The 15,266-nt window shown below is 31.5% G+C and overlaps 3 protein-coding genes across 3 annotated transcripts; all 3 read right to left on the bottom strand.

Annotated features, from left to right (window-relative positions):
• Positions 1-1,253: 1,253 nt before the first annotated feature.
• Tsp_09494 (zinc finger protein) lies at positions 1,254-2,315 on the bottom strand. Its single transcript, XM_003371222.1, has 2 exons — positions 2,274-2,315; positions 1,254-2,129 (listed from the first exon to the last, which is right to left on the bottom strand). Exons 1-2 carry the CDS (start codon positions 2,313-2,315, stop codon positions 1,254-1,256), a joined length of 918 nt encoding a protein of 305 aa, XP_003371270.1.
• Positions 2,316-7,847: 5,532 nt separating this feature from the next.
• Positions 7,848-10,374, bottom strand: Tsp_09495 (hypothetical protein). Its single transcript, XM_003371221.1, has 5 exons — positions 10,099-10,374; positions 8,502-8,624; positions 8,336-8,421; positions 8,032-8,070; positions 7,848-7,869 (listed from the first exon to the last, which is right to left on the bottom strand). Exons 1-5 carry the CDS (start codon positions 10,372-10,374, stop codon positions 7,848-7,850), a joined length of 546 nt encoding a protein of 181 aa, XP_003371269.1.
• Positions 10,375-12,958: 2,584 nt separating this feature from the next.
• On the bottom strand, positions 12,959-14,685 carry Tsp_09496 (cytoChrome c oxidase assembly protein COX19). Its single transcript, XM_003371220.1, has 3 exons — positions 14,445-14,685; positions 13,301-13,387; positions 12,959-13,191 (listed from the first exon to the last, which is right to left on the bottom strand). The coding sequence occupies exons 1-3, from the start codon at positions 14,683-14,685 to the stop codon at positions 12,959-12,961; spliced, it is 561 nt and encodes a 186-aa protein (XP_003371268.1).
• Between the last annotated feature and the right edge of the window lie 581 nt (positions 14,686-15,266).

Below are 15,266 nucleotides of genomic sequence, written 5' to 3'. Positions count from 1 at the left end.
AAACTGTCTGTCAAACAACGGCAAACAGTAAGAGAAAAAACATGCTTCTCTCGATAACAGTTGCAGGAGAAGAATAAAAAACAATGATAACCTATATTGACCTAACCAATTGATTAAAGCGGCTAATAAACAGGCAGTGGTAAGTGATGAAACTCTAAATAATATGAAAATAACGTTACGATGTCGAAAAGTGAACATTGCAAATTGCAGGCCATTTCAGAAAAAAAATAAAGAAAAGAAGAAAACTAGAAAAAATTGTTACTGAATCAAAAGATATTGAATTCAAATCAAAAGAAATTTGCACAATGCATTGAAAGCTTGGCTAGAATGAATTTTAGTTTCATTATTCTCACAGACAGTAAGCAACATTGTAAGCTTTTGCTTGCAATCTAAAAGCAGCGGTAGAGCACAAACGGATTTTCAACGGGTATGTCAATGAAAAATGACGTTAGCTAAAGAGAAGAGTAAATAAAAATCACGACTGAAAAGCCAACTTGTTGTGTCTGTGTGCGCGAGCTGTTGTTTATCTGCTTAAGCCGGCTCGTTTAAGTCGTCTTTCGCTGGATGATCAAAGAGTGCATTGATAAAGGAAAAGCCGCTTCGATGAGCAAACGAATTTGAAACTGTTTCAATAATAATAAGAACAACAAAACAACAACAACAATAATGACAAGAAAAAAGAATGCGCAAAATTTTCTGCCCTCCTCTGAGGACAGATGTCTGCCAGAGAAGCGTTTCGTGCGCGTGATCATCGACTGCGGTCATAAATCACCAACCGATGATTTACGCGTCCTCGGTGTCCTATTCAAATTGGCTGTTCTAATTTGCGCCTGGTCCAGTCTGGTTCAATGCCATCAGCGTTTACCGTAATCTAACACTGTCATTGAAAACTTCACCATTTATTAAAACAGTAAAAAATAAAATAATAAGACATAAATAGATTAGAATCAAAAAGATACACCAGCAAACGCAACGGTGTTTGCAGCTAGCCAGAGATTTTACGACAAATAAGAATGGAAAAAAGGAAAAGGGTAAATAAGAAAAAAAAGTCAGTCAGATGACGACGATACATTACAAAACAGCAGTCTGTTGTTATAATCGCGGTTACTGTAATAGTGATCATCATCATGGCACAAAATCGGGAAGGTAAAATAAAGAGCAAGTCCGCCAAATAATAAGGCAAATAAAGCAATGTTGGAAAAGGGAGGATTAAAACCTGACACCGCAGCTTTATAGATGATCAGCGGTGACGCCTAATGCGCTTCGGCCGCTGTCGATTTACCAATAAGTCGTACATCGCTGTGAGTGCGTGAATGCTTGCTCAAATGGTCACTGCGCATAAATCGCTTTCCACACTGAGCACAAGCAAAACGCTTATCTCCTGTGTGAGTACGCAAATGACGTTGCAATTCGTCGCTTCTTGTAAAACGTTTGCCACAAAATAGCCAGTTGCAGACGAACGGTTTCTCACCAGCATGCCAACGAAGATGAGCTTTCAGATGTGATGTTTTGCCGTATGACTTTCCGCATCCTGGTATGCAGCAAATGTGCATTTTTCGTCCGCTTGAATCAGCCGTTGGTTCAGATTTCAAACAATTTGGACACTGACAACGGCGACATTTTCGTGTACTCGGTGATGGTACAACGGTCAAGTTGTTGGTACCATTGTTCATTTGCGACGGCACATTAGTGCTAAATGCATTGCTGGACCTGACTGCATAAGGTTGCTGAACAATTGGACTGTACAAGGCTGGTGCGGCTGATGTCCAAGGTACAGTACTGGCAGTCACTACAGTTGCTGCTGATAGATCAGTTTCATATGGTTGTTTGCTTGTTACTGGATTGAATAGAGTGACTGGTGGTGAATAACCACCGCTGCCCAAAGCAGTAGTCGTGGGTCGCAATCCCATAGCTGCTACAGCAACCGGAAATAGACGAAACAATAACGTTGGATCAGTTGAACAAAGTGGACTGGTTGGATAACTGGCCAATGATGGTGTACGCCATGGTTCAACTGGTGCTGGACATCCGCTAATTAACGGTGGTGAATACGGTTCTAATTTTGTCGGCTCATTTTCGCCGCCGCACCACGGCCTGAATAACGGTTTGCTGTTTGTTTCAGTCAGTTTCTAAAATGGAAAAGAATCATGAAAATACATATGATATAACAACAGAATACAAAGAGAGAGAAAGAGAAAGAGAGAATGAATATTTCACATGCACGATGTAGTAGTGTGTTTGTAGAAAACGCGTTAAATTGTGATTTTGCTTACCATGTCACTATGCTCAGTCTTCTGGTTCAGCATCATCATCATAGCACGTAAAATGATGATAGGGAAAAGATTTGAAAAAATGCGCGACAATTTTTTTAAGTTTTTTGGTCAATCACTTTGAGTATACGGCAGAACGTACTGAAATTAAAAAGAAAAATAATGTATACATATATATTATATTAAATATTGAAAAAAGAATCAGAAAGAAATAGAAATGCGATAAATATAAAATGATACATATATATATTACTAATATAACGAAAAGAAAATAAATGAATGATGATGTACGTTTATGTGGAAGAAAAAATGGAAGAGTAGGCGAGAGAGAGAGTGAGAGAGCAAAAGCAAAAGCAAGAGCAAGAAAGAAAGAAAGAAGTAAACGCAAGTTAAATGCAAAATGAGAGAAAGCAATTGAATAAACGAGCGACCGACCGGCCGGCTTTGACTCGAAATGACTGACTGACTAACTAACTAGCGCTAAGCAGAAAGAAGAAGGAGAAGAAAAAGCGAAATAATAGTAGACAAGCAGCAACGTTGCTCCACCCACTGAATGCGGCGATCCTTTGTCGTTGACCGCCGACCCCTATTGAGCAAATGATGCTTTGATGTGGCGCTGACCAATGAGAAACGTCGCGGCGTTGCTTTGTAGTTGCAAGCTGGTTAATCTGTGAGAGGCCAAGCATAGCCGTCGGCTTTTGTGCCAGGCGGCCTAGCAATGAAAGTGGGTGTGCTCATTGAGCGGTGGGCTGGCGGGGGTGGCGAACTTAATCGTCTCGCACGTCACCAACACAAGACAATGATGGATGAGAGACGGCACCAATCAAAGGATGCTGCGCCACATCAGGTCTGCCTCCTGTTGACACGGCCAACAGGCGCAACCAGTTGTTGTACGACGGGCCGTCATTATCGCGCCAACGAGTTGGCATTGTGTGCTATGTATGAATTGGCCACGGGCTGACCGCCGGCCAATGCTCATGTCCTTTTACCTAGATTTTTATTTGCCCTCAGGGTTTAAGCGGCGTCGTCCAACTGACGACTGACGTGCGTCATTTTGCCAAATTTTCTGTTCATTCCATAAACCACCCTTCTGGCCTTATTTTTTTCCTTAAACTAAACTATACTATATCATACTATACTACACTATATAAAAAGAATTATATTCTGATTTGTAAACTGTCTAACAACTGCTGGTAAAAGAAACTATTAAATGTTACATCAACATTTAATACACGTATATATATATATATATGCATGTATGTATGTATAACATTGGTTAGATTTCAAATTTCTTGTTTTTGGACAATCAACCAGCCAACAAACAGCCACACATGCACACACGCGCGCACATATACACAGATGACGACGATAAATTACCGTTGCCAATAGACATACGACAGCTGCGCTCTTTGGAAAACATAAGCTAGCAACAAATGTGAACGTCGGGGAGGCGCACTCTCAACGCCAAAGCCGGCATTATTTCTTTCATGTTAAAGCGCATTGCTAGCGCGTATCAATTCCTTTGAACGTTTGAACTTTTGCCGCTCATCAAAAGTGTGCACCAGCTTTTTAAGCTAAGCGGAAAGAATAAAATAAAGAGAATATTTCTGAAAAACAAGCAGCCACTTTTATGTTTTTTTCCATTCAAAAGCAAAATCAATATCTATAATGGGGCACGCAATCGAATAAAATAAAAATATATTTCTGTTAATTCCACATTACAAATAATAATAAATAGTGCAACAGCATATGTTATAATTAAATACAATTCGCTCTATATAGTTATTACATTGAAAACAATGCCCAGTGTGATTACAGACGCAGTGGATTGATGAAATCGATTATTGTTGATCACAACTTAAACATGCTTTACAACAAATAAAATACTTCTAGATTTTTCGTTTTAAAGTTATAACTGAATACTGTACAAATGATAAACGTCAACCAATCAATGAAATAATTACAATCATACGTTTGATAACAAAGCAAAATTATAACTGTTACTGTTAAATTTTTTTCTTTTACTTGCCTACTGTGATTGCAATAAATATTTCATCATTTGAATGTGTTAATTTTACTAATCTGAAATTAATTTTCAAAGTCTGAAAACAAATTACAAAAAAAAGTGTTATCATTGGAAACAGTGAAAAATGAAGATATGAAACTATAAACATTACCATATAGTTCAAGAATTGCTCTACTAGTCACAAAAACAGAAAATAAAAATATGCACGATGATGTAAAAAAGTAAAAAGCTGGCTAATAAATCAGTCAGTTTTTACAAATCGCTTCTGCTTCTCTACGCGTGCATACAAATCTTTGTTTCAAAGTACATAGCAGTGTCAATCAAAATATTTTATTAGTCAATATTTCAAATGACGATGAAACATCTTCTATGCATTTCACGGAAAAAGAAATATTTTGTAACCAAAATAACTCGAATTGAACGTAATATGTATGCGACGCATGAATAAAGCTCTAAAGTAATATTTAATTTTCTATTTCAAAAAATTAGCTGCAGTGAAAAGCAAACTATATGCATTCCCTTCTTTGTTTTTTTATTTTATCACATTCTTGATAATTATTAATGGGAAATATTCAACTGTAAGCAAGAACAAATATTATTTAAAAACAATACATCTTATACAAAAGTAAAGCTTATGAATGACAAAAACTGGCAATGACAAAATGTATTGCGCAATTTCAAGTTTTTATTATAACAAATGACTAAAATTTCAAATAAAAAAGTGCGTTATTATTCCTTCCAAAGACACTGTTCGACAGTGCTTTTACTAAAGCATACTGTAATATTTGCCCTTGATGGCAATGATAAAAGGAAAGGCGTTTACAAATTTTTGATATTTTTTCATCATCTGCTTTTATTCACATGTTTGAATAGCTATGTTCCGTGTTATTTTTTATCAATTTCTAAAGAATGCAATGCAAAATACCACTTGCACATGTTCACAATTTCGTAAAACAGAATTCAGTGCACATCATATGCAAATTTTTTTAGTATAATGACTTTAATAAAATTTATGATTATATCGTTACTATGATAACCTAATTTATATTCAACTGATTTTTCATTCACTTTATGTGATGAAAATGTGTAAACACAACATTTTAATATTCCATTATAATGGACATCTTTTGCATTTCATTCATTCTGGTAAGCATAAAATGATTTTCATTTTTTGATGTAATAATTATTTAATAATTTAAGTATTAAAAACATTCTTTCATCAATCAATAAAAATGTGCAATTCTTAAAATAATAGGCGTTTTGTTGCAAACTGCTGTTTGTGCAAAATAGCAAAATGTTTAGCAGAGTTCAGCAATTGTAAAACAGCAAAAGCTAAAATGAAATCAGAGTCAGAAAATGTTACATTTGATTGATTGGTACTTCTGATCACTTTTTTCAAAAACAGATCGCTTATTATTTTCAGATTTCATGCTAGTTAAAATAAAGTTGCAAAAATGCTTAGCCAACCACTACCGGAATGTGCAGTAAATATTAATCTTTAAAACTTGTAGTGAAATTTTGAAATTTTACAAAATATAAATTTAAATTAATCTGGAAGTGCATTTATTGCCGTGAAATGAATCATTATTGCTTTGTAGATTTCAATATTGCTGACCTTGAATTTTGTGATTCATGCGTGTTCTAATTTTACTCATTTTACCAAGTTTGCTTTTTTCCCGTAATATTACATTGTTTTGCTCTAACTTATCCATTATTAAATATTTCCACTTTTATAATTAATTACAAATACAATTGTTATTAAAAACAAAAATTGCAAGTTTAAAGTTATACGTTGCATTTTCAAAAACATTTTCAGTTTAATTATGACAAGTATATTACGTTGGTAATGGAGGATTGCTTTTAAAACGGAAAACGAGATGCTCATCCTCAGCAGCTAGAAGCATCATTAACAATACTGAACTTTAACAAAATCACAAAGTTTTTAATATGCATCTTTATATACTTCCTGTAATACATGTAATGTGTATGTTCATTTATTATGTCATCAATGACTAAGATTTCCAATTCAATTTTGATTTTACTGAATCTTTAGTAATGGAGCATTTAAGAAAAAAGCCACAAAACTTAAAAGCGTTTAATGCACAATTTTAAAATGGAAGTAACGTTATTCTGTTCATAAAAATAAACAGTTTTAATTAATGCAGCAAGAAAAGACTGGTTTACAGTTTTAAGTAGTGCATGCATTTGCATTTCCGTAACAATGTCATTATGAAGGAAATTTAACCATTAATAAGATTAAAATCATGGCACATTTGAACAGATACTTATGAAAAATTTTTGTTAAAATTACAAAACAGTTTACTTTTAGAACAAGTAGTTTTACATCATTTTTTCAGCAATTAAAATAGCGTTCAAGATTTTGCATTGTATAATGTTGTTGCAATATTTTTATGTATTATGAACTACATATAAAATAAATATAAGTAATCACCACCTATAAATAAAGAAAATGAGTTTATAATGCATAATTTCAAGTTTTGAAAATCTGTAGCTTATGATTATTACATTTAATATCTTACATTTGTTTCTGAGCGCTTATGTAATTAAAACTTATTGTTTACTTTGTAAATAATATGCCTTGATAAAATGAACATAATATTGTGGGAGGTACTGCAGCTATGGACTGCTCCGTCCTTAGAAGTTTCATCACATTAAGTTTCGACCACTTGTCAGCTTCTACTTGCTGAAATTATCCGTGGAATGTCGGACACTTTAAGCTGGAATCCTATGTGCAAACATTGCGTATTCCCGGTAGTCATAGCAAGTTTAAGAACTTAATAATCTTTGGGGTGCAAAAGACTAAGCTTGACTTGTTTTCAGTAGCATTTAGCAAGAAATATACTTGAAGCTACATTACGTTGATTTTTCATTTTAAGACAAACTAATACTAATATTCCATGTTTTAAGATTAGCAAAATATATTTACTGCTTTGATAACTGCTGGCTGAATGTTGTTTTGATATTTAAATAAACCAAAAAACTTCAAATTTAAGGTAATAACAAACAGAGCTTGTATGAAGTAGGACATTTCAATAAAGGTGGGGCAAGATAAATGTTAGTTCTAGTTTCAGCTGATCTGGAAAGAGCCAAAATAATAGCCAAACTGTCTTGGTCAGGAAAAATTACAGTACTTTTTCTACAGTCACCTGAGGCAGTTGCAGAATGGCATCGTAGCGAAAATAGACAAGGCAAACCTTCTCATCGATGAGTCAGGTCATCAAGGCGGTGTCAAATTGTCAAGTTTGACGTGCTTTTCCAGTGCGACAAACATGATTTACGTAGAGAAATAATATCATTCAACCTAGACTTTTGTTCACTGCTTATACAGCGGTAATCAATCAGCAGTTGTGACTGCCTTACAATCTGACGCTGGTATTGTTAAAATTTGTACAAATCGTCACACAATTTTTTTCACAAATATACAATATCAAAAAATTGTTATTGTTACAAATTTTTAAACATAACTACAGTTTGTTTATTACTGTTAACAGAAAAAAAATAAATAACCACCATTATCAGATGATATTTTGTCATGGGAAAGGTCTGGGTTGTCTGCATAGAAAAAACAAGAAATAAATCTCTCTATTGGATATTATGAAATAAAACCTAAACGGAAAAAATTAACGCGAGAACTCTGCATTACGTTTTATGCTTTAGTTCAAGCAAGTCATTTTTTTTCAATATCAAACAAGAAATCCTCACATTTATAAGTACTCTATTGCCGCTGCTTTCTGTACATTGTGCAATCCATTGCTGTAAATACTTTTAAAATTTAAGAATTATGATAATACATGGTACACGGCAATTAATGCAGGGCATTTTAAGAAACTAAATGCTGTAATAATAGATTTTAATAATACAATATAGGGCATTTCTCAAATTTTAATTAAAAGCATTCACAAATGCTATCGGAAAAGCATAAACTACAGAAAGCTATCTAAAGGAAAATAAAGTGCTGTGGTAAACAATGATAAAATGTCTGAGATTTAACAACAGACAATTTGATGAAGTTAGAAACATTTTGCCAGTTATTTGCTGATAAAAGTATTGTAACACGCATTTCAGTTTTTCGCATATTTGTTTGTAGGCAGCAGCATTTTTACTCTGAAATTAATAGTAATGCTATTTTTTCAAAACATATTTTAAGTTGTTATTTTATGATAAAACCGCAAGCTTTTTAAAACGCTATGTGTCGATGACATTGCAGCAGCTGAAATACGTATAAAATGTAGAAAGAAAAAAGAAATAATAAAATGCTCTTCCAAAAGAAAGGTTTTGATCATTCGCCGCTTCAGACATGTGTTCATCTGAAAATCATTGTATGATAAGTTGTAATAGAGCCCTGTCGCACCTTAAGAGATTTGACAAATTAAAGGATGTTTTACGTTGTTGATATTTGCCATGCAGATAGTGGAAATGGTGACAAAAAACAGACATAAACCAATCAATCTAACACATAAAATAATGACCGAGCTAATCGATGGATGCATTTCATGCCAAAATTGAAATCTTGAATCATCAGGTATGACAATTTTTAATCATATTTTAACTCTACATTGAAGATTTACACTCAATTGATGCTAGTTTTTATTATATACGTTAAGTAAATTAATTAAATTTTTTAAATAGTTTCTTGCTTGAATGTCAGATATTTCTAATCAAATGTAAATTTCACGAATAAACAAATGGCACTGAACCAATTCATTGCACGGTTGTTTTTGTTCAAATGCATATGCCGTAAATAATTTACAATATGTACATTATTTAAAATAAGTTTTAAATAAAAATGCATGTCTTTTTTAGTAAAGAAGCAAATAATAGTGCTTTGTAAATAAAATGCAAATTTGCAAGTGGGAATAGAAATAGATAAAGCAAAATCTTTCCATACGCATTTAAGAGTTATTTGCATAATTTTTTTCATGTTAAAGAAAATAAATTCTTCAAATAAATTTACCATTTTAAAAAGAGAAAATAATTACACTATTAAAAGCTACGTTTTGTTGAAATTTGCTTTTCGTAAAAAAACCTTTTTCTCAAACCATGTTAAAATAGGTTCAATTCATATCTCTTTAAGCATACATTTTTCATTTAACAATGGACGCACTAGTGAACCACAGATGCAACATAAAAAAGTTCTAAAACCTTTGTTCATTATCATGAATTTTAAGTCTGAATAATTGAATTTTATACATATCAATGCAACTTTAGAAGTTGCATTCTTTTTCAGAATATCACATTTGAACATTCACCATTATTCTATTTTAAATAAATATTTTCCCATTATTTTCATAAAAAACTACCAACGCAAGACAAACATTCGATAACTGTGCATCTAATCACGATCAATGTGAATTGAAGATTCTCTACTTTTGTCTACCTAATCGCTTGTGTGCATTATTGCATAGCATATATTGCACTGTATTCGATTTTAAAATATCTTTTTGTTTCACGTTGAAAAATTTGCATGGATATCACACGTAGAAAAGAAATGCTCTTTTAATTTTAAATGAATGTTTATCAGTTAAAAAAAGTTGCTCAATTCAAATAATTTTTATGCAAAAAATCGCACCTTACAACAACGTCATTTGTGCATCAGTTTTGCTTGAAACATAAAGTTTGTACAAGAAATACATCTAAATTGTAAGCATTGTATAATTAAAAAGATGTAATAAATGTCAAGTGCATCACTTAGTAATAAATGATGATAATTTTTTCGTCAAGCATCAGACAATATACTTTTCAACTTTAGTTGGCAAAAAATTATAATATCCGTGAAGTTACCTTGACGCATAGTTCATCCTGAGATTGATTCACTTTTGCTTTTTCTTCTTGTTTCGAATTCGACATTGCTTTTGAGAATAATGATGAAATAAATTTTTGATAGAAACGGAAATGAAAGGTTTGACGCAGACAGTATGCCTTTCCGAAGCAAAACGAATAAAAATGAGCTGCCGGTGACCAGCAAGTAAATAATAATCTAGACGTCGGTTTACACTGCATTTTGCCGCGGAGCGGCGTGTTTTGCGCAAACAGTAGGCGTGTTGTTAATGAGAACATTTTGTTTTTAAAAAGGAAATGCCGAATAGAGCGGACAAACATTTAATTTAAGTTTAAAAGGAAATTATAAAATTCAAGATACAAAAATTCTACCAACTAACAAGCTACGCCTTCTTAAACACGCACTCAAACAATAGGCTTAATTTTGTTACTGAATTCCATGCAAGATTTTAATTGCTTGAAAACATCTCAGATATGTTTGACCAAGTCTGAAAAATTATTGTAACTGTTTCATTCTGCTATATCAAATACCATTTTTTTTAAATAAAGGTATTATATGAAATGAAATTTGTTTTCTTCATTTCGCATTTTGACATTTTCCAAATACTACATTGGAATCTTTGAGAAACTTTTTCAAAATTGCCATATTTCAAGTCACGCCCAAATTTCAATTTGATTTGTTTACAATAGTGCTGTTGATGCTTTTTGTATAAAATGGATTTATCATTTTAGCAGAATTTTACTCGCAAATATGGTCAATGGCCAAACTGTTCAAGCTTCACAACAATGCACTGACATGGCAATACCATTTTTCTGTATATAGTCCGTATGAAAATGTGTAAAAATATTTCAATTTTTTAAATACTATACTTTAGTTTGAAAATATTTTTGCATAAGGTGCAATTTCACGAAATGCAATTAACAATTTCATAAACTGCCTTTCAGAAAACCCTAGCGCATTACAATGTCATTTTTGCATTGGTTGTCTAATTTCAGAATATTTTCTTAAAGATGACATTGCAGAAATTTATCAATTCTTTCCAAAGCATTTTGGAAAACAATAAATACTTCAAGGCAAATTTCTCTAACTTTTTAATTTTTCAAATATATCCACAGAGATACTTTTGCTTGCACATCTAAAAAAAATAAATATCTGATAAAATTCCACGAACATTTCTTTTTTATTCTCTTTCCAAACTATTTGTTCAACTATTTGTCTGTGAGTTTAACGAATGATTTATTGTAAAAAATTCAGTTTCTGATTGCTCTTTTAAATTTACAAAATGTTTATTTTCAAGATCTTAATAAATGAAGCACGGTAACGTTTGGCGTATTCAACGAATGTAATGTTTTTTCATCCCAGCACATCCTTACTTTGGTTTATGACGAATTTATTAAAAACTTTAAATTTGAAAAAAATATAGAAAAATGTAAAATTTTTCCAATTTAACGATATGAATTATGCAGCATAGTTCGTTTCTATTATTAAAAGTAAATTTCTTTAGCAAGCAGATATCTAATAAAATGCAAATAAATAAGAATTAAATTTTGAAATAAACTTCAATTTAAGTATTTTTTGTTTAAATTAAATTTTAATACAACTCTAATTTTGCATATCCATTCGTGCAATTCTGTTTTCTTTCTGATTATCACATAGTCATACTGTAGATTATATTCACAATGTACACGTAATAAGCATAATGCAAATGTGTTCTTATCAGCAGAATGTCTGTCTATTTTTGATAGAATCATAAAAGGTAGTATTTATTATATGATAATGCATCCAAAATATTTAAAAATTATGTTGTATAAATGGAAAAATAAGTAAAATTTAAACTTTACATATCTACTTTTTAGTCTTTAAAAATGCCGCCCTGAAGGTTTGAATTATGTTTCAACGATAAGTACTGCTTTTCGGCAACATCTTTTCTGTCAATTTCAAAGTGAGTTAAATGATGATGAAAAAGTCAAATGTGTTGAAGTTAACAAGAGATTGTTATTATTATTGTGTTATACTGTTATTATATATGCTAAAATTAAAACAATACTGAATTCTTTAATCAACGATTTTATCTATAGTGATTTTGCTTGTTCAAGATTAGCACTAAATATTCTCTGTTTATACACATATAACCAGCTAATTTTATAAACTTCAGCAGTATTATTTAAATAAAATTACATGAATTAATTAAAATGTTCAATTATTTTTGTTTTAAATTATTATCATTTCGAAGATAGCGTACTTATGAATAAAATGGAGAATACATGTAATATTGTTTTTAATTTATTCCATTGAAAATAACTATGAAATTTCATCGCTTTTTTGTATATCAAAATTGCAAATTACTGTCGGCATAAACTGTTTCCCAGTGTATCTATGTTTGAGTTGATGTGAAATTGTTATTACTCAATTTCTTGTTGTCATGCTTTTATTTGTTCTCCACATATTTTTACATATCAACCATAATCTTCTCCATAAGCAATGATAATTATTATACGTTATTAATATTTCGTGATGTGTAATTATCCATACTATTCATTAGTGTTATTAAATTATAAGCGTCATTAACAATACTAAACTTAAAATCATTTAAATTTATAAGTATAGTATTTTGAATATGTTATTCTTAAATTGCGTCTGATTGTAACTTAATCTTAATTAGAACAGTGATTATAGATTAAATCATTATTCTTAATATTGTTATTGTTCGACGGTATTCATATAGAAGACAAAATGAGAGCTTATTTTATGAGCAAAAAAGCATTAAATTTTAAAAAATATATAATTAGACTTACAATTATTATTTGCTTACAATATGAGAATAGCGCTAAAAGTTTTTATTATGTAGTATATCATTTTTTCTTATTCTTTCAAGAAAAAAATTGTTGCAAACTTTGATGATGGATTATGAAGAATTTGATTAAAACGGTAAGAAGATTGTTGAAGGTAATATTTTGCTCGAGAAAGTGAATGAATGCATTTCCTGTGAAGCAAAATCCACAAAATTGAAATCCCATTTCCAAACGCTAATATGACAAAAATGATGGTAAGATTTGAAATTAAAAATGTGATGACGTTAAGATAAATTATTTGTTCTATAAATAAATTAGTAATCATGCATGAGAAAGATAAAGTGAATATCTGGAATTTGTGCAAAATGCAAATGTTCACGTCAATGCAAAGAATTAATTACAGTTTATTTACCTGTGACAGTAGTAGACTGAGCTGACAAACAGTTGATAGAAGCACGGTTTGCTGGGATTTTATTAAGCTTGTTCACTAAAAACTGTTCTGCTATTGTCTTATATTATCTACGTTATTATGAATGTAACAAACTCTGCTAGGACAATGGGAATTAGTATAGAACGGATTTTAAATCAAATCTTCAACGTTTGTTCGTCAAATGCCATTGAAATGCGAACGAGGGTTGTTTGCACCCCGCTGACAATGAAAATGAGATTTTTAAAATTACCCAGCGGTAAGATCAAAGAAAAGCAGCAAGCTTTCATTATTCAGTTGCTGATTGAACACTGTACGCAGCTAACAAGCTGTACTGTTTGCACGCTTTACGTTGCTTGCAGAGGAGGCGTTTGTGTGCGTTCGCCAAATTTGCTAACCGCCTTTTGCTCAAAGCCGACAAGTTACGCTTTCATTTTCGTTTTCATTCCGCATTTCAGCATTGCATTCTCTTGTTGCTTAAATAAAATACGTCAGTGAGGCCAAAATATATTACTTATCAAAAATAATTTTTGTTCATTCAATCAAATTTTTGCTCTTCTTTTTCAATAAGTTTGCACACATTCAACAATAATAAAATCACAAAAAAACATACAGTAATGCAAAATATTCCATCATGAATTGTATTAAAAAATGGAATACAGTTCTTTAAATAACTTTGTTTCAAAAAACAATTATTAAAAATAAATAAAAAAACCATATACAAATACCGTAGGATAAATATCAGTTTTCTACAGTAATACAGAGCAATTTTTTGTAAAGAAAAAACTTCAATTTTAAATGATTCTGCTGTTTTTCACGTGTTTATTCGAGCATAACATTATATAGATATTAAATTCGTTTAATATTTTCACTACTTTTATTTTGAATTGATCTGTTTATTATACACTTGATTGTAGAAGTCCTGATTTATGAAAATTATTTTTTGCGTCCGTCAACGTCGAGAACAAATGTTGAAATTTTTATTCAAATTCTCTGAAACAACGTTCTAACTCGAAATCACTGGATTTTCATGAAAGTGTTACTATTTTCTTCAAATGTACAACATAAAAAATCAAATAAATATCATTAAGTTATCATTCTTTCGAACATTTGGTATCGTCATTATTACTTTTAGTATCATGAAATCCCAGCATTTTCCAGTCTTCTTTCATCATCAAATTGTTTTTCATACGACATTCAAAATAATTTTTTGCCTCTATACGACACTTTTGATTGTTCTGATCGTTTTTTTGCAAACAGAGCATGTAGTCTAGCATTGGCAATTTGCACACTCCTTCATGATCAAGTGGAAAACTACCTTTCAAAGGTACTTCACGCTGTATGACAGATTTCTTGAAAGGGCCAGACATTTAATGAAACCCTAAAAAGTTAACTCTTAAAAAATTATCAATCATAAATAAATTAATGCCTAAAATGGATTACAATACAAATTATGTAATAAATCACCTAGAGGATAATTGATTAAATTAGTTATAAAGAAAAACATACAAAGTTAGGTGAGTTACCTTTCTAAGCATACCTAAAGCTAGAAATAATACGTATGTTCCGTCACATAAAACACCTGTCATTCGCTTGCAACCAAACCCCAGTCACAAATGTCAAGCTGACGACGCTTACTGCCACTAAGAGTACCGTCAATATCTAACAGCTGGTAATACAATTCAAGCAGTGTGGGAAATTTAATGGCGGCAAATCTTCGTAATTCACTGTTACGGTGAAAGCAAAACAAAACGAAAGCACTACTTCCAATAAAGACAGAGAACGGAACTGCACGCCTGAGTAGCCTATGACCTCTGATCATTAATCTAAATAAAATACAGCATGTTACATTGAATTTACACATCATTCAACTATAAGAAACAAGTCAACATCTACACAATCCAATAATATCATTGCAATTCTCTTCAAGACTGACAATATATACAATAAC

The sequence above is a fragment of the Trichinella spiralis genome (genome assembly GCF_000181795.1).
Source record: "Trichinella spiralis strain ISS 195 chromosome Unknown Scfld9, whole genome shotgun sequence".
In the NCBI taxonomy this organism is placed as follows: Eukaryota; Metazoa; Nematoda; class Enoplea; order Trichinellida; family Trichinellidae; genus Trichinella; species Trichinella spiralis.
Note: the sequence above shows the minus strand (reverse complement) of the source record. Positions and strands in the feature narration are given on the sequence as shown.

Coding starts and splice junctions, on each gene's coding strand:
- Tsp_09495 (XM_003371221.1), bottom strand. CDS start 10,374: ATGTTCTCATTAACAACACGCCTACTGTTTGCGCAAAACACGCCGCTC. Junction 8,422..8,501: donor CAATGTCATCGACACATAGC/GTTTTAAAAAGC, acceptor TATTAATTTCAG/AGTAAAAATGCTGCTGCCTA. Junction 8,071..8,335: donor CAGCAAATAACTGGCAAAAT/GTTTCTAACTTC, acceptor AAGTATTTACAG/CAATGGATTGCACAATGTAC.
- Tsp_09496 (XM_003371220.1), bottom strand. CDS start 14,685: ATGTCTGGCCCTTTCAAGAAATCTGTCATACAGCGTGAAGTACCTTTG. Junction 13,388..14,444: donor GGGATTTCATGATACTAAAA/GTAATAATGACG, acceptor AGACAATAGCAG/AACAGTTTTTAGTGAACAAG. Junction 13,192..13,300: donor TCAGTCTACTACTGTCACAG/GTAAATAAACTG, acceptor ATTTATTTATAG/AACAAATAATTTATCTTAAC.
- Tsp_09494 (XM_003371222.1), bottom strand. CDS start 2,315: ATGATGATGATGCTGAACCAGAAGACTGAGCATAGTGACATG. Junction 2,130..2,273: donor AGACTGAGCATAGTGACATG/GTAAGCAAAATC, acceptor TTTCCATTTTAG/AAACTGACTGAAACAAACAG.